The following is a 25,130-nucleotide window of genomic DNA, read 5'->3' on the forward strand; positions in this document are numbered from 1 at the left end:
CCTTATGCAAAATGATGTTATGTGCAAAGACAACCATCAGCTCCAAGAACAAAGGGATTTCTACTTTACACACTCATTTATTTTTAGTCCACGGGACAGGACAGGGTGCAAATTCAAAAATCAGATTTTCTTCCCCACTGTGACCCACTGGGTGAGTTACTTCATTTGTCTGTGCCCTTGTTCACTTGTTTGCTTTGACTATGAGCATTTCAGAGCTCTAGGCAGCCTGGATCAATAAAATTCTGCTCTGTCAGCCAGTAAATTGGTTTTTCAAGGTAATATTGCAATTTAAAAAAAAAAAAAAAAGGCTGGATAGATCCACAATTAGAAGAGAAGATGAAATTACTGAAACCTGGAATCAGCTTCCACGCTGGTCTGCAGAACTACAGACCATATTTTGCTAAGAGCCTGTTTGAAATCATCCCTAACTTCTTTAAAAAGGTACATGAGGCTCCTGAAACAACGGGAGGACACCCCAACTAAAAGAACTTCTCGATAATGATAATGCTTCATAATCTTCTGCCCCTCAAGGCAGGGGCTAAAGAAAAAAAAAAAAACCTGTCTGAGACTGTCTGAAATGAACTTGCCCTGCTCTTGATCAGTCATGCAAAGAAGCAGCAATTTCTCCCAGCAATTAGCTCTCCCTGTGCACATTCTATTGGATTGGACAGGCAGACAGAAGGGAGCAGTCACATCATTCCAGCCTTCACAGCTCCAGCCACTGGGGCTCCAGCATCATTTGCAGAGGATTAGGCCCAGCACTGAGCCAACCTCCTGCATTCAAGGGTTCACACTGAACCCAGCATCAGCCCTGGGACAGTAAAAAAAAAAAAGCACTGCAAGGTTTTATTTTCACCCCTGGAATCCGTGCTTTGGCTGCTTCAGGTGATGCCAGATATTAAAGCCAGCTGGGGTGGTGCAGACTCTGCATCTTGGTTACACACTGAACTGACTGTAGAGCTCTCAGGAACTGTGGAGCCCATGCTTGGAAGCAGAGAAGAATAAAGGTTTTTTGGAATACTACAGTGGTTATTGTCTGGAGAACTTAATTTGGCTTCAGGGACTTGGAATGAGATGATCTCTAAGGTCCCTTCCAAGCCAAACCATTCTGTGATTCTGTGACTTTAAATATCTACATTTATTAATGCCTACAAAATTAATTACTGCCTAAAGCTCTGAAATGCTCAGAGTCAAAGCAAACAAGTGAACAAGGGCACAGACAAATGAAGTAACTCACCCAGTGGGTCACAGTGGGGAAGAAAATAATACCCTTACAGAATAAAGGGTCTTCAGTAATACCTCACTGGTATATAACTCATTTTCCAGTGAGTTAGCCAATTCCAAGTTAAATTTTTTGTGCAAAAACCTCTGTTTTAACATCATCTATTGCAAAAAAAAAACCCCAAAACCTTAATTCTGGCCACCAAACATTTATGATATAAATAACAATGCATTTAACAACTCCATGGCTGGAGTTATAACCAGTTTCAAGAAAACCTGGGGCTGGAGTTATAACCAGTTCCAATAACAAAATGATATTATAACATGGTATTCTTTCAGAATACAATCAAAGTGGTCCAATAGAAAATAAAATACTCTTACCTTTGGAACATGAGGGTTAAATTCCACAGCTCTGTGAATTGCTTCCACAGCATTAATTTCTGCTGTACTGAGCCCTCTTTTGGAGGCAGTTTCTGGGGAGAACCTGAAGGGAAAAAACCCACATTGAACAAAAGTAATAAATAATAAACCCTAAGCAGGTGTTTATTTGCATTTGTGAGCCTGGAGATCGTTAAGAAATTGGCTGATTTATCAAGAAGGATGAACAAATCCTTCTAGGAGAAAAATGTGCATGTTAATTCAGGTACCTTGACTGTCCCTCCATGCCCATATGACACAGGTATGTTTGAAATTTGATGTCACTCATGTCAGGTGAGTGTCTGAATCTTCCCCTCACTGTTACAGCATCACCTGCTGGACCCAGCTTTCCACAGACCACAACCACAGTGAAATAACAGCACCAACTCCCACAAATATCCTGCAGCCAACCCCAAAAAAATGGTGAAAATCCCAAGCAAGGCACTGAAAACAGAACCTTCATAAAAGCACTTGGGCAACACGTGGGCTCTTGAAAAACACCCTCACCTGTATTAACTTTGTGGATGCTTGAAAGGAGCTTTAAATCAAATTTAATTCCACACACATATATGTGTATATATAAACACACTGAACTTGCTCTTAAAAATGCAACTGCTACATATTTAGGTATGAGCAGGGGTGTAGAACAGATTAAAAAAACTAAAATAATCTTGAATGGAAGCAAAGATTTCTTTGCAGATTAGAAGTAACTTTAAAACATAAAAGATTTAGACCTTTTAACTTCATATTTTACAGAAGATCAGCAACAAAGAGCTGTTTTCACACACATGGTTGCTTACCTTTCTGAAACAGCTCTGGCTTTTAGCAGGGCTGCTGTGTAACATATTGCTGCAGATTTGGGAAGACTGATATCTAGGATAAAATAAAATAATTAAGCTGTAAGATTCTAAGGCAAGACAAACATTTTAAACCCAAATCCTCTGAACTTACAGATTTTTACTCAGGCACATGAGACAATGAATGTAACACCTGGAACATTTCAGGTGTGATTAGAAACTCTGAATTTCTTTGCTCAGCCAGTCTCAGATTGAAAACTCAGTATTTTGGTGGTAAAGCATCATTTTTTTTTCTTCTAAATGTACCAAGACACTAAAACTGAATTAAGAGAGAAATACATAAATACACACCTCAAACCAGAGTATATTTCCTGTACTAACCCACAAAGGTTTAAAACAAGCTTCTAATCTTTTACCTAATTTTGCAACTGTACATTAGCACAGAGTTTTACACAACACTGAGAGGCTGACTAGAAGCTGACCCAAAAAAAAAATGACACTACAGACAGGTAGACAAATTTTAACAAAAACCGCAATTTCCGCTCTTTTCCAGTTCCACGGGGAAAAATTCTATTAGTTGGAGCTTTGTAGGATATCTGAAGCCAAGTTTGAGCTGACAATTACAGATTAGAAGGTTAGCACTCCACAGCACAAGTTTACTTTAAAAGCAGACAAAGTCTGGGGTCTAATTCCCAAGTACCATGTTGTGTATAGTCAGATGGCTCTTGCTTTTTTTGTAAATCCCATCCTGGGCTTGTCCATCACTTACTACAAGTCTGGCTGTCGTGTCAAGCAAAACACAGGGGTGCTGCAGAGAGTTTGAAGCTCATATCCACTTTTCCAGATGCTTAGGGAAAAAAAAAAACCATCAGCAACTCTTTCTTAAGAAAGTGTCCCAGTTCCTGATGTTCGCAGAGAGAAGCACAAATGGTTGTGATAAATGAAGGATCCACCCAGAGGAATGTGGATGATCAGGAACAGGAGCAGGGTGTCATGCTGGCTACACACAACAGGCACAGGGATTGGGGAAAAAATATCAGACTTTTGATTCCCTGAGGCAATAAAGAACAGACACAGGAGAGAACAAAACACAACAGCTTCTGGGAATGGCTGGCATAAAATATTGCTTTTATGTCCCTCCACTCTGAAGGTGATTTAAGGGCCACCTCTGACAGCAGCCTTTATACCCTCACAATGTGTAGGTGGCAAAACCTCAAGGACAATAAAAAAATAAGTATATGTTTTACTAACCTTTATCTAGACTTGCACAACCCCTGAAATATATTAGCTGAGGTGGAAAGTGAAAGCCAACTACACTGTTTAATGCCCACCACTAATCTCTGGCAAGCAGCATGTCTGCACACTGCTGATCTCTGAGGAGCAACTTCAGGGTTACAGGAGCCAAGCCTGGAAGATGACAAAGGAAAACTCCCTTTTCCAGCTTATTTACATCAGTTACTTACAGGGCTATGTGCTGGCTGAAAAAGGCTGATGAATTTAGGCATAACCAGGGATGTAAAAGAGATTAATTAAATTAATCCTTGAATCAAAGCAAAGATTGCTTTACAGATTAGAAGTAACATAAAAGCATAAAAAGTAATTTGGATGCAATTTAGCTTGCCTAAATTTGACCTCAGCAGTCAAAAGAAACACTTGACCTGCACTCAGGAAGCATCTATTTGTTACTGGTGAAGGGAATCTGGTCACCCAGCTGAGATCATGAGCAAACAACTTGCCCACCTCATTTTTACTCTTATCCAAAACCACCCACATTTCCCAACAGCCACCACTTACCATCATACTTGGCTAAAACTGCCTGGACATCTGCATAAGCCTGTAACTCCAGCAGTGCCTCCAGGAGGTTTTCATGGATATTCAGCATGCTGAGAAGTGGAAACTCTTTCATCAGCTGCAAATCAGGAAAGAGAAATGAATTACACACAGACCTGCAGCTGAATCCCTGAAATAGTTAACAGAGATCAGTACAATAATTCAGGATTTTTCTATGTTCTGTTCTTTCAGAGTGCTAGAAGCTGAAAGGGAAGCAGCATGAAAAGAACTGCATAATTCCATAGAATCATGGAATGGTCAGGTTTGGAAGGGACCTTAAGACTCATCTGGTTCCAACCCCTGCCATGGGACACCTTCCACTAGACCAGGCTGCATCCAGCCATAATGTGCAAGTCTCATTGGAAAATAATTCAGTTAAATTAATTATGATGCCTAGAAAGGAACTTGAAACAATCAACTTGGACAGTGTGACTGAAAACAATAGTTGCTCACTTTTTTTTTTTACTTTTACTTACATCTCTCATCATTTTTACTGCTTCCCTTATTCTCCCAAGCTTCCTGGCACACATTGCTAATCTCCTCTTCACATAGACCAACACATTGGTGTCTCTTCCTGATGACAAAGACAAAAAATATTAGTCTATCAGTCCCAATCCTTACCTCTCCTAATTCTACCTCAGTTTTACATTTCTGCTCACACAAACCCAAGAGTTTATGGGACTCCAAGTCCTTACTCAGCTGTGCTTCGTGCTGGGGGCTCTGGGAATGGCAGTTCTGAGACTTTCTGTAAATCATTTCTCCTGCTTTCAGAGCCTGCTTGAAATACTTCTCAGCATCCACAATTGTTGTTGCTTCTTCCTCAGCCAGGAGGACATATGCAGTGGCACAACTGAAATAAGAGAAAAACCTACTAGTTATTCTGAAGGATGAAGTTTAGTATCTTTACTAAGTGCTAGAAGCATTAAAAATGGGCAGGTTTCACTTATGTTTAAGATCTAAGCACTAACAATAATGAAGTACCAAAATATTGACTTCAGTTCAAAGGGTAAGTGTGGGAAAAACAGAAACCTTTTTCATCTTACAGAAAAAACCCCACACATTTGGAGAAAAGCAGTGAGTTAAATTATTTTCCTTGAAATTGTAAAAATGGTCTGTAACTGTCTGGAAAAGGATTTTTTGTGTTTGGTTTGCTTTTTCAAACCCAGGTTTTAAAGTTTTTTTACAAGACAACATAACAAAATGGATCACAATAGTGGGTGAAACTGGTTTGTGCTACAGGAGTATTTTTAAATCCCTTGCAGCAGTGGCATCTGTGAACTCCAAATACAGTCCTACCACCGTGCCACCTCTGAGACACAGGATCTCATGTTCAATTTAGACTGTTCCACATCTGAACAGAATTTCTCATTTGCTATTGCTGTTGATACAAAGATTTAAAAATATATTTCCCAAGAAAAGGGAAGCACAGAAGCCATTTTTAATAGAACAGCTCAATACTTCAGTGCAACTGCCCCATGTGCAACTCTCAGTCACAGGAATTGCTCTTAAGCTACTCAGAACTTCACTAAAAGTGAATTATGAGATGAAGAAACTGATAATGTGCTCAGTATTCCTCCACTTGGTCTTTCCCACAAGAAATACTGCAGCTGAATTTATAAACTTACTCATTGTTCAACTCCAGAGCTTGATATGCTGCTTTAATCCGGGCCTGGGGGTTCCTCTCTCTCCAGGCCTTCTGCATAACTGTTGGAAAAACATGGAAAGGCTGGTGAGGGACAGAGACACCTGGGAAACACCTGGGAGCCAGTGGAGGCCACACTGCTCGATAATTAACATCCATTTCCATGCTGGAAATTCCCATTTACTGTATGACTGTTACGAGGAAGAGCAAACAAGTGTTTTCATTCCAGCCTGTTTCTCCCATAAGCATCAAACTCTTGCAACAGCTCATTACACCCCAAATTTAGCCTGAGAAAGCAACACCACCAGGAAGATTCTTCACTGACCATTTCAGAACTCCTACACAGAGCACAAAGACAGCTTACATAACCAGGCAGATGTACAATTTCTAAACTGCTACAGATTTTTGGAAACATTTCCCAAGACTTGTTGAAAGCTTGGCAGGAGCAATTGTTAAACACAGGTTCTTGCACGGACCTGCACAGAATTTTAATTTAAGCTTTCAAACAGAACTTCAAAGAAAACAAGTGATGGAGTAAGGGCTGTCTTGCACAGGTAGAGATTCATACTTGAATGTTAAGTTGTGCAGAGAAGCTGTGGCTGCCCCATCCCTGGAAGTGTCCAAGGCCAGGTTGGATGGGGCTTGGAGCAACCTGGGCTAGTGGAAGGTGTCCCTGCCCATGGCAGGGGGTGAAACGAGGTGATCTGTAAGGTCCCTTCCAACCCAAACCATTCTGGAGTTCTATTCAGAAAACTGTCAGATCATAAAGGGTTAAACAATTCCTTTTTAAATTTACAAACCATATTTGAGTGGCATCACACAGCAAAGCCAATTCAAGTTATACTGTAATAATTTATCACCTAATTAGAAAGTATTCTAGGAAACAATTGAAAAGGCTGAAATTTATTCAAAAGTGTCATTTGATTTACAGCTTGAATTCAAAATTATTTCAATGCAACGACTCTAAACCCCTCCCCACTATGTTTCCAACTGAGAAAAATGAAAAACACAAACTGAAAACCAACTTCTAGCAGAAGAAAAACAACACTCTCAGAGCTACCATTTTTCATGCAAAACTAAGTAACTTTCACACTGAAAAACCTCCAAAACCTTACATTCATGGAGTTCCATATCTGGCCTATCTCAAGGACGATAAGAAAACCAAAGAATCTATACATGTTTCTTTTGGAACAAACCCTTCTGCTGTCCAGCAAGAACAACGTGGAAAAATGTTTGAGCTTTTCATTTGGAAACAAAATATTAGTCTTGGCTTAGCAAGCGAGACAATACACTCCCTTTTGTGAAATAAAAACACATCGTTCATATCAAGCTTGTCACAGGCAGCTGACAAGGAACACTCCAGAACGTGACAAATTGACAATAATTCACACCCACACTGACAATAACCAGGTAAAGAACATTTGCTGCACTAAACATGTGGAACACAAGGAAAAAAAAAATAATTCTGGAGACTGCAGTGTTCATTGCTGAGGTTTAAATGAGAGTGTATTTTGGCTGTTGGGAATACAATCCAGGTTTGTGGTATTGTGTTGATTATTTGAAATGGGTGAGATGTTAAAATACAGGATCCTGACAGGCTTCAAGTTGTAGAGAATGCACAGGGTGAAAAAACATTTTGTCACTAAATTTCACTGAATTCACTAAAGACAAAGCTTCAAGGCCAGGTTGGCAGGGCTTGGGATCCCCCTGGTCTAGAGGAAGGTTTCCCTGCCCCTGGCAGGGGGTGAACCTTGATCACCTTTTAATTTCCCTTCCCCAAACCATTCCATGATTCTGTACGTCTATTAAACCTCAGCAGCAGCTGAGAAAGGCTGCAATCCCACAAAATATTTGACATGAAAGCTTGATCTATGTCCAAGTTCATTAAAAACACCCCCTTTGCACTCTCCCCCCCCCACGACATCGGTACCTGTGTCCGAAGGCCGGAGGGCATCTGTGTCACAGGTGAAAAAGTTCTGATGGTCTTGAGCTGACAAATTCATGTCATAGTAAGTAAGAGGCTCCTTCCCAGTCACCCACATGTACCTTTAATAGGAGAAATTTCAGTAAGAGGCAGGTTATAAAGGTTTAAAGGTTGTAAAGTTCTGAGCAACTTGGGAACTGGCTTCCTAGGAAGCAGCTTTTCCAATGAAAGAGCACAAGGAGACTTCCAATACAGTCATAATAATAAAAGAGAATTTAGATTCAGAATCTCAACCTCTGAATAAAGTTTTTCTCCTACTTTACTCTCACATAAAATAACGTTACAGTAATATTTGCATTCTTACCATTGAAACTGCCAAAGCTTGGCTTGGTGCCTTTTAAACACAGGATTGGCATCAATCACCCCTATAATCTTGCAGGTCTCCAGCTGTCTCCTGACATTACCAGTGCAAGTTCTGTGAACAAGTCATGTGCATGGCCCCAATTAATTTTAAAGAGATGCAATGGAAAGTAAGATAATTAATACCTGCTATACTCTGCCCCTCGGAAAAGATTGAGTGGATTTCGCCACACTTTGCACTCTGGGGAGTGAAAAATAAAAGTACTTTTTAAATGAAGAGCACAGGAAATATTACCTTGACTTTCAAATACAGCAGTGAAATACAGTTTTGCTTTCAAAAGCTGCTTTTATGTTATTGTTATTCAACTTGAGTATGATCGTATAATATTCTTTGTAAACTTCTGCTATTAAAATGATAAATATATATTTCTATTAAAGGTTATACATGTACATATATTTTTATATATATAATATTTATATATAGAGAGAAATTTTTTTTGCTCCCCAGCATTGCTGGGGTACAAAAGCACAAGGTGGGAAGATTAAACACTGCCATGTACACTCATGCAATGTTTATCTTGCACATATTTAGAATAGCAAATAACTAATGTCACTGAAACAATTTTAGCTGAATGTGTAAGATATTCCCTAAATATTTTAATAAAGAATGGTTTAGAGCAAAGATACATTATTCTTTAGGGGGTTTTACCATTATTAATAAAACACTTTATAAGATGTAGGCTTTCTCTGTTCTTCACAAGGACTAATGCAGAGCCAAAGCCACTAAAAGCCAGTTCAGGTGAACCAGCCACCTTGAAGCTTAAGGAAAGCTGCTGGGATACATCAGGAATCAATCACCTGGCATGTTCTGCCTGCTGGTGTCATTGTCCCCTGCTGAGAAGGCTGCTGGGGGTGGGGGGCTGTTCTCTGCACCCCCAATGAGGGGCCTGAGATGGCTCACAGAAACCTGCTCGATGAAAGACGTGCCGTATTTTCGGAAGTGCCACCACTCAAACACCTGGCACAGGAGAAAAAAAGCACCAGAAATTCCCTTAGGTGACACCCTTGCAGCAAACAGGAGAGAGAAGAGTGTCCACAGTGAGTAAATCCCTCTGCAAATTGACTAGAGATGGAACTTTTATCTCCACACAAAGTAGCACTAATGATCTGGCTTGGCCTGTCTTGTCACGCAGGATCAGCCACAGAACATGAAAGAGACTGAAAGAAACTTGTAAAATTTTAGTCAAACATCTGTTCCTCCCCCTTCAGGTCATTGGGGTAACTCATAAACCCCTTCAGTAGTGCCTGTGTAGGGAAACTGGGAACAGAGGCAAAAAACCCTTATATTCTCTTTATCTGGTGAGGATTTATGAGCCCTACCTGCAGTACCAAATTTGTACTGGGTGTAGTTTTTTTCTTCAATTCACAAAAATAATCTAAAAGAATAAATCATAGAATGGTTGTGTTGGAAGGGACCTTAAAGCCCAAATCATAGAATCACAGAATGGTTGTGTTGGAAGGGACCTTAAAGCCCACCTCATTCCAGCTCCTTCTACTAGACCAGGTTGCTCAGAAATCTATTAAAACAGACTTTGCACATCCTGGTAATTAGGTTTAATTGATGAGAAGAGACATTTTCTTTAGCTTTTAATACTGAAAATAAAGATTAACCCAAAAGATTTATATGCAGTGCCATGGTCTGCATGAGGGTCAGATGATTGTGGTGTGCCTGCCCATGGCAGGGGGTGGATCAAGATGAGCTTTAAGGTTCCTTCCAACCCAAACCACCCTGGGATTCTATATTTATTCTAATATAGAATATATATATATATTCTAAGTTATTCCAGTATATACATTCTAAGTTGTTTCCTCAGACTCACCCCAACACACAAAGCAAAAGAGTAGTTACAATACATCAGAGAAGATACTAAACAAGTTCCTTCCCAGCCCAAAGGCACCCTCTAGAGTCAGATACTCATTCCCTTTACCCCTCATGAAATAATCTGAGAGGTGCTAAAGTTGTTTAGGAAAAAAAAAAACCAACTACTTACAAATATCAGCCCAGATATAAAGGACGAAGTCACTGTAAGGGCAAAGTAGAATTTTGGAGTCAAAGTGCTTAAGAACATGGTCACTGTTAAGAGAAACAAAAACAAAGACTTAGCAAGCAGAACTGAAAAATAGCTTTTTATTAAATATATATATAATATACTACAGCCCTAATAGCTTCATAACACTACTTTGTTAGAGAATCCCTGCCATATATTATTTTCTGTTTATAACCATCTCTGACAGTCCATTAGGTTTTATACCCAATCCAAAAAAAAAAGCACTGTACATTTTTAGGCAAAGCAGCTTATGGTCTTACCCGTAATGTGGCTGGTGGACCAGAACAAGCTAATTTAATGTACTATTTCACTTTAATCTAAGAGAAAAACAGGCTGTTTTGATGCCAGTTTATATTCAGTGCTAAGAATATACGTTTTCCACAGACCTCTCTCTCCTGCTATCGACAGCACAGGGCAGGGATGCAATTATTTAGTGGTTCAGACCCAAACTGCACATCAGCTTTGTCACCAGCCACCACCCCAGGCTGGTGGGAGGAGGGAGGGACCGAGGTGACCAGGGCAGGGCTCCAGCCTGACACCCCCTGTGTGGTTCCAGTGGCCCGAGGCTGCCCATCCCAGAGCCTGCTGTGTGCCAGCCCCAGGGCTGGGTGATGTGCTCTGTGTGTCACTGCAGGAGGCCGGGATGTGCTGGGACAGAATCCCAAAACCACCGAGTTCAACCTGTGCTTGATCCCCACCTTGTCCCCCAGCCCAGAGCACTGAGGGCCACGTCCAGTCCTTCCTTGGACACCTCCAGGGGTTGGGATTCCACCACCTCCCTGAGCAGCTCCTGCCAAGGCCTGACCACCCTTTCCAGGAGGAAATTCCTCCTGATGTCCAACCTGACCCTCCCCTGGCACAGCTGGAGGCTGTTCCCTCTCCTCCTGTCCCTTGTTCCCTGGGAGCAGAGCCCGACCCCCCCGGCTCCCCCCTCCTGTCAGGGAGTCGCAGAGAGTGAGAAGGTCCCCCCTGAGCCTCCTTTTCTCCAGGCTGAGCCCCCCCAGCTCCCTCAGCCGCTCCTGGTGCTCCAGCCCCTTTCCCAGCTCCAGCCCTTTCCCTGGACACGCTCCAGCCCCTCAGTGTCCTGAGGGGCCCAGAACAGGACGCAGCGCTCGCAGTGCGGCCCCACCAGCGCCCAGCACAGGGTGACAATCACCGCCCTACTGCTGACACATCCCGGGACGCCCTGCCCGCACCCCCGGCCCCATAGCGAGGTCCCGCCTCCCCCCAGCCCCTCACCGGCGGCCAGGCCGTCCCGCAGCCGCAGCGGCACCCGCAGCACCGCGTACAGGAGCCCGAGCCCCGCGGCCACGGCCAGGAGCCCGCGGGCCCAGGGAGCCGCCGCCCGCCGCCTCAGCTGCTCCCAGCGCCTCAGCGCCGCGGCCGCCCCAGGGCACGGTGGGCCCCGGCCGCTCCCGCCGCTCTCCGCCATCGCCAACGACCGGGCACGCCGGGACAGGGGCGGAGCGGCCGCCGGGGCGGAGCTCCGGCGCGGGGAGGCTACTGACGGAGCCCGTCAGTGCTCAGAGCAGGCTCGGGGCGCGCACCGAGCGGTGCCCACACAGCAGCGGGAGCCCCCCGGGGACTCCAGGGCGCGGCGGCTCCGCCACGGCCGCGCTACCAGTCACGGGCGGCCGCGCCCGTTCTTGTGATGGCGGCCGCGCGGCGTCTGCCCGCAGATAAGATGGCGCTGCCCGCGCTTCCGGCCCGCCGCCCTCAGCCATCGCCGCCAACGGGATGACCGGGGCGGGAGCCCACCAGTGCTACTGCGCCTTCGCATCCCCCACGTGACCAGAGGGAGCCTCAGAGACTCCGGGATGCGGCGGCTCCGCCACTGCCACGCTCCCGGTACGGCGTGAACCTGCCCGTTTCCATGATGGCGGCCGCGCGGCGTCTGCCCGCAGCTAAGATGACGCTGCGCGGGTCAGCGCTCCCTGAACCCGCCAGCTCTAATGATGGCGGCCGCGCCGCGTCTGCCCGCAGTTAAGATGGCGGCAGGCGCGCTCCCCGCTCGCCGGGCGGCGCTCCCGGCATGCACCGCGCGGGGCCGGGCCCGGAGCTGCCAAGATGGCGGACCTGGAGGAGCGGGTGTCGGATGAGGAGAAGGTAAAGGCGGGGGGCGGCGGCCGCTCCGCTCTGGGCCGGCAGTGCCGCCCGCGGGAGAGCAACGCGTGGGGAACGGCGGGGAGGCTACCCCGGAGCCGCCGGGCCGGGCTGTGGCTGCCTCAAGGCGGGCCCCATAGACCGCCGGGCCGCCGCTGCCGGGGAACCGGCCGCGGGTCGGCTGTTTGTTACCAGAGCAGCGCTTTGCGTTTTATTTTCCTCTTCGCGTTTCCATTTCCTCGTTGCCCGGGTGCAGCTGAGGCGCCTCGGCGCGGCTTTGCGAGTGAAAACGAGCCCAGCCTCGAGCTGTGCCGGGGGAGGGTCAGGTTGGACATGAGGAGGAATTTCTCCCTGGAAGGGGTGCTCGGGCACTGGAAGGGGCTGCCCAGGGAGGTGGGGGAGTCCCCAGCCCTGGAGGTGTCCAAGGAAGGACTGGCCGTGGCCCTCAGTGCTGGGATCGGGCACAGGTTGGACTCGATGGTCCCGGAGGTCTTTTCCAACCTAATCGATCCTTTGAAATTGTGTTTTCTGAGCTTCGTTTCCCAAATCAGCGAAGTTCCCGGCGTGTCCGAGGTGCTGTGCGACCCCTTGGCTTCCTAAACACCCTCGGAGCGTGTCGGGGCGTTTTCTGCTCCCTCAGCTGCCAGCGGGAGCTTTGATGTAGATCCTGCAAATTGCACGGGATGGAAAGGACTGAGCAGAACCAAAGAGAGCCGTAATTATTTTAGGAAAGGGGGAAATGAGCAGATTGTTCCTCTTGTGGAGGAATGCGGGGAAATTACTGTCTGTGAGCAGCGCTGGGCTTTGTGTAACAAACCAGGAGGTCACGTTTTCTGCCAGGTAACATCAGTTACCTGCAAACAGTAGTTAAAAAATCCACCGTTACACTTTTTTTACATCACAAAAGTGTTATATTTAGTTTCTTAACGTTCAGGAGGAGCTGTTCAGGCTGCTGGAGCTTCCAGGATCCTCGGAGTCTGGAGCCTTGCTTTCATTTTTCCCTTGAACTGCCAATTTTGGCTTTACTACAGTGACATTCATTGTGAAACAAGCAGAGCTTTAAAGGTCCAATTCATCCTTCAGTCAGGATTTTTGATGATATTGTTTGAAATAAGTATTCCAGAGCAGAATTGACGTGGTCTTTAGAGCATGTAACTGAGACATTGATTCAATTCCAAGTGTCTCCACGCCTTGCAAAGGTAGAAAAGGACAGTCTGAAGGGAGGATCTGAAAGAGAAACAAGCAGCAAAGATTGACTGTAGTATCCATTTTGTGATTATTCAGATGAGTCTAGAAGTTTCATTTTCTAAGTGTGAGTTTGCCAGTGCTTTAAAGCAAAGCAAAAAGACCCAAACAAACAAAAAAAAAATCAATAGAGCAACAAAATTAACTAGTTCAATCCTCCAAACCTCACTTCTTTATTGTCTGTGGCCATATTTTAGGTAAGAGATTCATTTCTCAGGCAGGCTGGAAGAGCTGGGGGTGCTCACCTGGAGAAGAGAAGCTTCAGGGAGACCTGAGACCCCCTTCCAGAGCCTAAAGGGGCTCCAGGAGAGCTGGAGAGGGACTGGGGACAAGGGATGGAGGGACAGGACAGGGGGAATGGCTTCCCACTGCCAGAGGGCAGGGTTAGATGGGATATTGGGAAGAAATTCTTCCTTGTGAGGGTGGTGAGGGGCTGGGATGGAATTCCCAGAGAAGCTGTGGCTGCCCCTGGATCCCTGGAAGTGTCCAAGGCCAGGTTGGATGGGGCTTGGAGCAACCTGGGCTAGTGGGAAGTGTCCCTGCCAATGGTAGGGGGCAGGATGAGATGATCCTTAAAATCCCTTCCAACCCCAACCATTCCAGGATCCCACGATTTTAGTTGCAATCAACCCCGTTGCTGTTTTGACAGTTTGAACTGATGGCTGAGCAACTTCCCTCCCCCTCAGCCTTTTCCCCAGTTTAGAAGCAGGAAGTTCCTGTTTCAGGCTGAAATGGCACCTGAAACAGCCCTGGGGGCAGGAAATGGGGCAGGTTGCAGAAAGTCTTATTTTGGTGCTTCTGCAGAGGAACATCCTGACACCTCCCTGCTGCAAACCAGCTCTGAAACCCAACAGCCCTGCAAGGGCTTCACATTTCAACCTGATCACTCCCCACCCAGCCTGTTTCCTGCACCCCACTCCTGATTTCAAGAGTTGCACTGAAATGGTTTGTGTTTTATTGCTCCATGAGAGAGGCAGGGCGAGGGATAATTATCCAAGTGAACACTTGCAACCTTTGCTTTGTTCAGAACTGGGTTTGTAACAGCATCTGATTGAAGTGCAGAGGCCTTTCTGTGCTGATTTGATTTTTTTCTCTCACTTCCAAGTGAGAGAACTTGTGGAAGACTAAAAATCTCTCCTGTAACACTTGCCTTTTCTTTTTCCTGTTTGTTGCTTCTTTTTCCCCCAAGGATTTTCTTACGAGAATCCACTGATCTAAAACTCAACCTGTTAAAACACTGACCCCTTTTACAAGGGTTTTATGTTCTGCAGCCACAGTGTTATTGCATAAATTTGTAAAATACTAAATTTTATGGCTTTTAGGAGCCTTATAAAGGAATACATGGAGAAATAAAAGGGAATCTGTTCATCCAGGGAGTTAATTTGTTCATCCAGTGCATGGCATGAGTGGTAGATATTTGTGAGAGCTCCAGCACAGTGATACCCTGTGCTGTGCTTACACTTGCACTGCCTCAGAAAAGCACAGGGTGTCATTTCAGAAATCTTTTTTAGGGCTGGCTCTGAGCAAAGCCCACAGAGGATACAGAGCAGCAGGGTCCCTCTTAATTACTGCCAGGCTGTCTTCATCACCACCCAAATTCCTGACTAAAAATTGACAATATTATGGCAGCAGTGTGTCCTCATTACAGCTCTTTAAATAGTGGAAGCTTTCAAACAGTGAGAGCTCCATTTTTAGAATTGCTGTACATTTACCAACCGGAAACCAGAAAATTGAGAGGAAAAAAATTGGTTTGACATTCTGTACCATATCAATTACACAAGTTACTGTCTGTCTAATCTTTTCTTTGTATTGCTTAATTACCTCAGGCACAAAAGAATGTATCTATTTTTTGAAATAGATGCTAATTTGGAAGATGATCTATTTTTATCTGAAGCTCAATCCAGTTAGGGCAGAGTTGTCACTTGATCCTACTGGAATAAAGCAATTACCCTTTGTTTGGAAAGGTGTTTATTTCCCTCCACGTCTTGCTTTAAATCATTATGTGACAAACAATACAAACAGCAATTTCTAATTGAAACAGGGGGGGACTGTTGAGAGAAGTGAGTTATTTCCAGCTCTGGCAATAACTCAGCTGAAGCAATTGGATGCACAGGGAGAATCCTTTGTTTTGCTGCTCAAAATGAAAAGTAGAAAGTAATCAGAGTGGTAATGAGCAGCTCTGCAGCCCCTTTCAATAAATGTCTCGTTGGGTGGGAGAGGCTCATTGCTCAGCTTTGTTACTGGGCTTATCAGAGGAAATGTGACGTTTTTATTATTCTAAGGGAGAGGTTTAATTTTGTGACATTTCCTGTTTCATTTCTTCCAAGATGTTTCTATTCCCTTCGGTCCTGTAAAAGCCATAAAAGATTTGATAATGAAAACCATAAACTCTTACTAATTCCAATGGAATCAATACATGGACCATCTAAATTCTAACAGTGCAAGACATGTATATTGGATTTCCAAGCACAGTGGGGGATTGTTACCTTTTTTAGAAGAGAATGGGTTTTTCCTTCCCAGCCTCAAAGTTTCTGGACATTCAGAGTTGGCCTTTTCAGTTATTTGTTGTGTCACTCCCAGTTCCACATGCCTGAATTCTTCACTGCCCTGGCAGTTCATGGCTGGACTGCAGCAAAGCTGAGAGGATGCTCCATTTCCAGAGGGATCAGCTTCTCCTTCACACACTGTTTCCTGTGGAGCAGTGACTTCTTCAGCCAGGGCTCAGCAAAACCAAGTTGCCTCAATGACCTGCAACATGTGTCAGACACTCCTCTGTTGTGCTGGAGTTACAGTTTCACTTTTACTACCCTGGTTCCTGATTCTTTTTAAGCCCTGGTATTCAGGTGTCCGGTTACTGGCAAGGATCAGGAAAAAACATCCCCACACAAAGAGTGGCTGGCCAGCATTCATAGTCCTTAAACAGGTCAGGACTGTGCAGGTTGAACAGTTCACACTTCTACAGGTGCCCCTGTGAAGTTTGCAACTTGCTGAGTACATTTGGAATTATTATTACACTAAAAAAAATTCTGATCTTCACAGAAACACAGAATAGTTTGGGTTGGAAGGGACCTCAAAGCTCATCCAGTTCCACCCCCTGCCATGGGCAGGGACACCTTCCCCTCTCCAGGTTGCTCCAAGCCCCGTCCTTGAACAGTCTTATGAGACTGTTTTTGTTTTGGCAACACATGCCCAGATTTCTCCCTACATTTGGCACCTTCTATCACTGTCAGAGCTGGTTTTGTTGGTGAATTGCTTCAGCCTGTATGAACTCAGGGAGTGAACTCAGTACATTATCTTGTCTTTAATTGCTTTTCTGCTCCACTCTAGGTGCGTATAGCTGCAAAATTCATCACTCATGCACCCCCTGGGGAGTTCAATGAAGTATTCAATGGTAAGTAAACAAGGAAAAAATGATCTGTGGTGTTTTTTCATGTCTTATCTATTACAAAAATCTAAGGCTGTGTCACACTACGCTGCTTTTAAGGTTAAGAGGTGGCTAGGAAAAGCATGCTGTCATCCTGGACTACATCTCCTTAATGAAGTGATTTAATCATTTCAGTGTTTGCCTTTGTACAGTTGAAAATGAAATGCATAAAGAGAAACATTTGATCAAAACAAATCCAATAACCCACCTGAACCCTCTCTTCCTCAGATGTCCGGTTACTGCTCAACAATGACAATCTTCTCAGGGAAGGAGCAGCACAGTAAGTCCTAAAATTTCAAACACAAGTCAAATTACCATGAAATATTCTTGTGTTTTCTTGCACCCATCATTCTGTGACAAAGAAGGCCATTTGCTGTACTGAGAGCAATCCTCTGTAATTCCTTACCACACCTCCAACAAAATACATAATGAAAGGTGTGGATGATTCTTTTTAAAAGCCCTGAATTGGGATTTGTGCTGTATAAAACTGACAGGAAGGCACCCTGCCAAAAAGTTTAACTCTGCTGCAGCAGCAGTGTCTGCTCATGATTTGTAAAGCAAGTGGAGCCTGAAATACTGAGTAATCCGTAGCCTAAATTTAGAGAAAGAACTGCCCTCAATAAAAAGCTTTCAGAAGACCTTGTTTACTTCCACAGCCTCATCAGGAGATGCTTAAAGATTACACATACAAGCTTTTTGATGCTAAGATTTGACTTCAAGCTAGGTGACATGTCATTCAACAGGTCTTTACATAAGAAAATTGTTGTAAATATTAGTCTGCTGGTTTGTTTACCTTGCTGCTGTCTGAATTGTAGCTGGGGTGTTCCTGCTTTGCCTTGGCTTGCTCACATTCCCCCAGGCTTCCTGCTGTTCTACTTTTGAACTCTGTACTTTCCTGGTCATCCCTAAACAAACTTGCCTTTAGACCTGAGCTTTATAGCTATCAACAATAAAAGGTGTTGAAAATCCTCTGAGAGTGCTTGTGTGTGCATTATTTGCCCAATTAGGCTGAAATTTCACGTCCTGTAATCACAGAATGTGTTTAATTCTCGAATCAGAATAAATGTACAGCTAAAGTTCCTGTTCTTTTAACCCTCCACAGTGCATTTGCACAGTACAACATGGATCAGTTCACTCCAGTGAAGATAGAAGGGTACGAGGATCAGGTAAGGGAAGCTTTGTACACCTGAGGTTTCTATTCCTGCACTCTGCAAAAGCAATAAAAATGTTGTTTCATCAAGAGGTTGACTCACAGCTCCACATCAGCAGCAGCTGACTCACTCATTCTGCTCACAAGGTACCACCTCTCCCCCTTCCCACACACATCATTTTATTGCCAACCTTTCTTCTCTAAGGACAAAGCACAAGTGAAATGTTCTCTTAAAGTCCTGCCTTAGTAACTCCAATTCATTGTTCCTTAGAGCTCCATGCTGAAGTCCCTGGAATTCTACTTAAGAGTATGAATGATTAAAGATTACTGTCTATTTAAAGCTAACTTCCAAATCCTTATGTTGCTACTTGCTTACAGTTCCTACTGACAGTGGATAGTAGATTCTTAATAGTTTGATTTTCTGCATTTTTAATCCATTCCCAGCTACCCTAAAAAACAAGCTGTGTCTTTGATGATACCAAAGCATTGGTTTGGTAAAATGATTATACCTAATACCCTCCAATCTGTACCAGCAAAACAATTTTCCTTTATTATCCCTTTTTTTTTGGGAACAAGCAGCAAGGCACAGAGAAGCCAGAAAGCTGCCTGACCATCTGTTCTGTTCTCTGAGCCAAGCTCTGACCCAGCTTTCCTGGTGTCCCAGATATTCATGGGAGGCAGATATTTTTAAGAGGGCTGTTCATAGAAATAGCTCTGACAAGAGAAAGTTACTGTAGAACCTGCAAAGAAACCCATCAAACCCCAATAAAATCAATATTTGGGAAGTCAGAGAATTATGGTGAATAAGAGAGAGGAGAGGGAAGATACAGTGCCTTGTGCTTTTTCAGAAGTAGCCACATCTATGTACCCTTCTTGATCAAAAGGAGAATTATTGCAACATGGAGCATGGCAATAAATGGTAAATTCCAGATTAAAATTCTTAGTTTCCTTTAGAAATTGAGAAGGAGAACAGCCAAAATAACTTTAAAAGCAAAACCACCCACTTATAATTGTAAGGATGTCCAACTTTAAGCTAAATATATTCATTATTATAATACTGCACTTAGTCTTCTGACCCAGAACTGTCTGTATTAGTGTGGAAAGCAGAGAGTTACCTTCAGCCTCACTACAATTACTGCTAGTTGAAATTATCACTGAAAAATCTCTTTCTTTATGCAGTATTACAGAGTCTGTGGAAACATTGATACCCAAATAGGGAAAAATGCAAAATAACACATTTATAGGGGCCTAAATGTATCTTCATTTCACTTCTTTTACAGGTCTTAATCACAGAACATGGTGATCTGGGCAATGGCAGATTTTTAGACCCAAGAAACAAACTTTCTTTTAAGTTTGATCATTTAAGGAAAGAAGCAAGTGACCCCCAGCCTGAGGACACGGAGTCGGGTTTAAAGCAGTGGAGAGATGCCTGTGACAGTGCCCTGAGAGCCTACGTGAAAGATCATTATCCCAACGGCTTCTGTACTGTTGAGTATCCATCTTGTTCCCCTGAAAGTTCATTTCTCTGGGTCAGTCAGTCCTGGAGTGGGCTCTGGGCCGGGCAGAGCTGTTGGAATTCTCCATCCTCACTGGCGTTTTGGCTGACTTTGGAATGACAAGTTCCAAAGAGGGTGCAAATACCTTGGCATGCACAGGGTGGTAAAGATGCATTAGACCTTCTTTTTCATGCTCACCAGTGCCAAGCACCTTCACACCTGCAGGGAATGAAATACCTGCCAGTGGAGGTGTGGGACAGTGTAATTAGTGTTACGTGTTCCCGTGAGGTACCACAACAGCCACCTCCACCACGCTGCAGAACAGAGAATAAGACTGGCTTGCCTCAGCTCTTGGGCCTTTTTAACTCTTTTTCTAAATGCAGGTTTATGGTAAATCTATAGATGGGCAGCAGACAATTATTGCCTGTATTGAGAGCCACCAGTTCCAGCCCAAAAACTTCTGGTAAGACAATTTCAACACTGCGTGTTTTCTTCCTTTGCTAGTCCCCAAACCAACCCATCCCCTAGGTCTGACAGAGTCTGAAGGGCAGGTGTTCTTGAGCTTCCCAAGAAGTTCTTCTCCTTCTGTAGTCTTGTTTTCCTTGCAACCCCCTTGGCACTTGCCAAAACCCTTCCTGTGACCTATCCAGAGGGAGAGCAGAGCTGGATAAATGCCCCTTTCCATGTTCCAGAGCACAGGCACACTGGAGCTGCTCTGTACTGAAGCTGCTTTGTGCTCAGCTGCCCTTCACAAATTTAACTCAGTGCCATGTAGAGCACTGTACTATTGGTCCTAAGACAACACCAGAAACAACTTGTTGGTTTGGTTCTTTTTGCTGTTAGAGGTTTTGGGGAATAGTTTTCCTGCTTTGATTGTTTTTAGGAACGGGCGCTGGAGATCAGAATGGAAGTTCACCATCACACCACCAACAGCTCAAGTGGCTGCAGTGCTCAAAATCCAGGTGAGCTGCTTTTCCTGGCAATAACAGGAGAAGCTGCATTGTGCTTCTCTTACACAAATGCATTCAGCTCAGAATGAGATGCTGAAATGCAGCAGAGATGTCCTTCTCAAGTCAGGAGCTATTAAAATATTCAAGAAATTAATTCTTAAATCTAATGTTTCAGACATAGTCTGCAATCTGGCCTGTGGTTTATTCTGTAGCATGACCCCACAGGCCTCCAAGTCTCCTTCAGTTTATAGGGCTAAAACCTCTACCTTGAATCTTTCATGATTGCTCTTATCTCAACTCTAGGCGTTTACTGCATTAACATAATCTTGAACAAAGTCTTGACAAAGAATGAAACCTTTTAGAAAATCCATCCTGCTTTTAGTCTCCACGTAAGCAGAGAAGTCTGGCACAACACTGTTGTGCCATTCTGGTAGCATTTTGGGGGCTCCAGGGATTGTGGAGTGAGGGGTCATGATAACCTGCCTTCTGTCTCTTGGTCCAGGTCCATTACTATGAAGATGGCAATGTCCAGCTGGTTAGTCATAAAGACATCCAGGACTCTGTACAGGTGTCAGTAAGTGTGCTAAAAGTTGGTTTTTTTTCTTATGCTAAGCAGCTATTTAATTCCTTAAACAGCTCACAAAGCATACACTGCTGTGACTGCATTCTCTTGGCTTTGAAGGAATTTTAGGGTGCATAGTCAGTGCAATGTTTAGAATCACATGGGAATCCCAGTTTGACCTTATTAGAAAGGTTACAAGTTTGGGTTAAAGAGGACAGAATATGCTTTTCTATCACCATGCAAGGGAAAGGAACAGTGAGAGACATACACTAAGGGACATTAAGAAAGTTCTGTAGTACAGTAGAGGGAGCAACAGCTGCAAAATCCCTTTTGTACCACAAAGATCCACTTCCCTTTTGCTCACTAGGGTGCAGCCCTGTTCCAGTTTGGAGCACAGGCCCTACCCAGTATGTAGCAAGTGAAAGGAGCCCAGCTACAAACACAAGCTGCTGGTGTTACCCACTTCATCTGCACTCAGCCTGTCACTTGAGAAGAAATCTACTGTGTAGCTTTTGTGGATTGCTCTTGAACACAGGAAAATGTATTCTTCTCCTTTGCAGAGTGATGTCCAGACTGCTAAGGAGTTTATTAAGATAATAGAAAACGCAGAAAATGAGTACCAGGTAAGATCACTGGTGGTTAAATAAACCATGGAATCATATCAGTCTCCCTTTACTGTTAGTGGAAAACCAACCTCTAATTCTGCTTCTGGCTGAATCTGGTGTGGACTAAGAATTACTCAGAAAAGGGCCAGTGGTATTTGTTGAAAGAATCAGGTTTGTTTTGTGGTTATTTTGAAGGGTTGCAAGCAATGCCTGGAACAAGCATGGGAGGGGAGTGGGTGAGTCAGAGTATTTTCCTTTGTGACAGTTAAAAATACCAAAGAGGAAATTTATGCAACAGCTTTTTACATTGTCCCAGCCTGTGTGCAAGGTGACTCGAGAGAGATAAGGCAGTGAAACACCTAAGGAGGTGCTGTTCAGTCACCCTTTTGCTTTTACACACACCGGTGACTGCATTATTAATTTAGTTAATAGTGTGCCTTCACCTTCTAGGAAGGGGTTTGTGGCTTTACCACTGAGCTGTGCTTTCTCAGAGTATCTTATGACTGCCCTGACCCAAGTGCTTGCCCTTGCAGACAGCAATCAGTGAGAACTACCAGACCATGTCAGACACCACTTTCAAAGCCTTACGCCGGCAGCTGCCCGTCACCCGCACCAAGATCGACTGGAACAAAATCCTCAGCTACAAGATTGGCAAGGAAATGCAGAATGCCTAAGGCAGGGGCAGAGAGGTTCTGTGAAATGGTGGTGTGTGCAAAAAAAAACCAACCAAACAAAACAAAAAACAAAACGAACGTGGTCCTATGCCAAGTAGGTGGTTCCTAAACCAGAGCAGCATTTTTTTAGGGCTTTCAAAGTTAACAGGTTTTCTAGCCTCAGAGGGAACTGTGGAACAAATAGCGTTGTCTTTGTGTTTTGTGTTTCCTGCCACGTAAACTTCCTGTTGTAATGCATTTAATAGGTCATTTTAATTCAGCCAGTCGTGGCTCCGAGGTATCGCTGTTTTCAATCACTGGTTGGAAAACTTCCTAGCTGGAAAAGCCCTATTGTAACCCCCAGAGGAGGGTGCAGAGCATTCCCTTCACCTGTATTACACCACTCCAGGTACTCCAGTGAGTCTGTCAAACCTGCCAACAGCTCACAAACGCTGCAAGACACAGTAAATGCAAGACAGTGAGTCCTTGTGTATCCTTATTCCCAACCTCCACGAAGCAGAAGGCCTGCAGGCTTAGATTTTACTGTATAAAATAAGTTTACAGGATCCTTTACAGAACTCCCTACTCACCCAGCTCTTCCAGGGATGTATTTTTTTTTTGTTTGTTTTTTACTCTGAAAATCCATGTTCCCTAAAAGTGAACATCTCTGCTCTCCCCTCTCTCGTGTCCTTACGGTTACCAAACATCTGCATTTTTACAGAACAAGTTCCTGTGTTCACTCTGCTGGTCCAAAAGGGCTGGGTAGTGATTAAAAATGCAAATGTCTACAGAATAATAGGTATGTTGTGCTTTAATGCTTTGTGGCAGGTTCATAGATTTGTATCACAGGTGTATGGATGGATAGTGTACAAAATAAATAAACTTGCACCAAAGTGAGAGAAAAAAAATCCTTTCCCTTTTGTCTCAGTTGTGGCCAGTTTCTTATCATACTTAGGTGGGATTTTGGAATGAATCTCTTCTAGATGCTTGCTATGTGTTACTGTTTGGGTTTTTTCCCTGTAACATCAAGACTAGCAGTCCTACAAGTTTGTCCAAAGGGGAGGTTGAAGAGACACATGCCTTTCTCAGAGCTCAGAACATGGATTCACTGCAAAAATTAACCCCCTTGGGTGAATTCCCTTTGCTTTTGTTTGCACTTTGTTATCGCTGGGCCGCCTTGCAGGTCCTGGTTTTTAAACTGGCTCATGTCTTCCTGTTTTTAAATACACAGAGGAAGGGGTTGGGAAGAGAGGGATGGGGCTGCCTGTGCATCACACCTCAGGTTTTGCACAGTAATACCACAAAATAAGTGTGTCTATCCTTTGTGAGTTTTGTCTAAATGAAATATATTTGTATTTGCTGTTGAGACTGACCATTCATCCCTCAGGCATCCTCTGTATCAACTAGTCTAGTGCAAATACACTGGTCTTTGTTTAAAGCCATTTGTGTCTGTTCTTTCGTGGTCTCACTTCTGCTGGTGCCTGGTGAAGACAGATGGAGAGGTGACTGCCTGAAGGCAGGAAAGTGGTGGAGTCACCATCCCTGGAATGGTTCAGAAATGTGTGGATGTGGCACCTGAGGACATCGTTTAGTGGTCAACACGGTGTGATCTTAAAGGTGTTTTCCAGCCTTAACGGTTCCATGATTAAGGAGGGGTGGTGTCACTCCAAACCCGGGGGTGATGCTCCCACCCTGCTACACAGACATGGCCACTGGAGGGCTGAGCACTTCCAAAATGAAATAAAAACAGGCACAGAGCTCTAACGAAGCACCTCAGCCTGGAAAACGACAGCAGACGTCATTCCACTCATCCTCTGTGCGTAACTGTAACACCTCCCTCAGCTTAGGAAACGCTCCTGGTTGGATCCTACCCGGGACAAAGCAGGGCTGTGCTGGAGGGCTGGAAAATGCCCTGCACGGAGCCACTCAAGGACAGTCTGTGGGAGAGGGTCCCTCCCTGCGGCAGCACCCGGGGAGATGAAAGGCTGTGTGTGCCAGTGCCTCACGTGCTGGGGCTGTGGCCGTGCATCCATCCAGGAAATCGCTGCAGCAATTCCAAGAATGTGGGGCTGAAGCCGGGGCCCAAGATAAGGCTGTTCACACAACACAGCTTTTATCAGCCTCAAGGCTAGTCTTCTCCTGCTCCTTAGTTACACTCAAAGCTGCTCTCTGCCCTTATTGTTCCAGCCTTAAGAGCTGCAATAATGAGAGTTTCTATCTCTCTGTCCTCCAAATCTTCAGCTAATCGTCCTCTAGGCTGGCTCGGTCCCTGCCTGTCTCCTGGCCCCTGTCTCCCACCAGCGTCTCAACAGCAGACTCAGCTATCTCAGTCCCAGTCCCGACCCTTATTTCTCCCTTGGAAAAGCAGTGCTTGACATGTCTGACCGCCCCTGGGGCACCAAGCAAGTGCCAGTCCAGGGCTGCCACATGCCCAGAGGGATTGTAACCCTGAAAGCAGTTGTCTCCTGGAGACCAGAGACTTCAGCAGAGACCAAGGCCAGCTCCAGAGCAGTGAATATCCTGGACTGGCTCTGCTGGAGTGTACAAAAATCAAAGCCTGACCCCAGATGAATCACAGCGGGTACTGCAGCTTAACTGATCCAGGGAAGGCAAAGCTGGCCCTGCCCAGGGCCACAGGATGGG

The 25,130-nt window shown here is 44.5% G+C and overlaps 2 protein-coding genes and 1 long non-coding RNA gene across 9 annotated transcripts in view; 1 reads left to right on the forward strand and 2 right to left on the reverse strand.

The window, feature by feature from the left end:
- The window catches only part of ST7L (suppression of tumorigenicity 7 like), a 31,756-nt gene extending 19,579 nt beyond the window's left edge, over positions 1 to 12,177 (reverse strand). The window contains exons 1-11 of one of the 6 annotated variants that reach the window (XM_064635896.1): positions 12,058 to 12,177; positions 10,243 to 10,325; positions 9,050 to 9,209; positions 8,378 to 8,432; positions 7,838 to 7,953; positions 5,891 to 5,969; positions 4,931 to 5,115; positions 4,742 to 4,839; positions 4,230 to 4,344; positions 2,439 to 2,511; positions 1,603 to 1,705 (exon numbers count right to left, since the gene is read on the reverse strand). In XM_064635896.1, the coding sequence (XP_064491966.1) occupies positions 1,603 to 1,705; positions 2,439 to 2,511; positions 4,230 to 4,344; positions 4,742 to 4,839; positions 4,931 to 5,115; positions 5,891 to 5,969; positions 7,838 to 7,953; positions 8,378 to 8,432; positions 9,050 to 9,209; positions 10,243 to 10,325; positions 12,058 to 12,079 (1,089 nt within the window). In that variant the 5' untranslated portion in view covers positions 12,080 to 12,177. Of the gene's footprint in view, positions 1 to 1,602; positions 1,706 to 2,438; positions 2,512 to 4,229; positions 4,345 to 4,741; positions 4,840 to 4,930; positions 5,116 to 5,890; positions 5,970 to 7,837; positions 7,954 to 8,377; positions 8,433 to 9,049; positions 9,210 to 10,242; positions 10,326 to 11,538; positions 11,923 to 12,057 lie in introns of those variants that run through there. The other 5 variants (XM_064635890.1, XM_064635891.1, XM_064635892.1 and 2 more) reach the window with 5 other exon arrangements.
- A 123-nt stretch (positions 12,178 to 12,300) lies between these two features.
- On the forward strand, positions 12,301 to 23,925 carry CAPZA1 (capping actin protein of muscle Z-line subunit alpha 1). Its single transcript, XM_064635898.1, has 10 exons — positions 12,301 to 12,405; positions 16,975 to 17,038; positions 17,300 to 17,351; positions 18,174 to 18,237; positions 19,502 to 19,708; positions 20,101 to 20,180; positions 20,601 to 20,679; positions 21,170 to 21,241; positions 21,790 to 21,852; positions 22,368 to 23,925. The coding sequence occupies exons 1-10, from the start codon at positions 12,367 to 12,369 to the stop codon at positions 22,506 to 22,508; spliced, it is 861 nt and encodes a 286-aa protein (XP_064491968.1). The 5' UTR covers positions 12,301 to 12,366; the 3' UTR covers positions 22,509 to 23,925.
- On the reverse strand, positions 13,344 to 17,368 carry LOC135402587 (uncharacterized). Of its 2 annotated transcripts, XR_010425172.1 has the most exons (3): positions 17,280 to 17,368; positions 16,134 to 16,395; positions 13,344 to 13,629 (listed from the first exon to the last, which is right to left on the reverse strand). It is a non-coding gene; the product is annotated as an uncharacterized LOC135402587 (long non-coding RNA). The 2 variants fall into 2 exon arrangements; XR_010425171.1 differs by lacking the exon at positions 17,280 to 17,368 and having other exon boundaries at positions 16,134 to 16,662.
- Positions 23,926 to 25,130: the final 1,205 nt, after the last annotated feature.

Source organism: Pseudopipra pipra, chromosome 25, assembly GCF_036250125.1.
Source record: "Pseudopipra pipra isolate bDixPip1 chromosome 25, bDixPip1.hap1, whole genome shotgun sequence".
Lineage (NCBI taxonomy): Eukaryota > Metazoa > Chordata > Aves > Passeriformes > Pipridae > Pseudopipra > Pseudopipra pipra.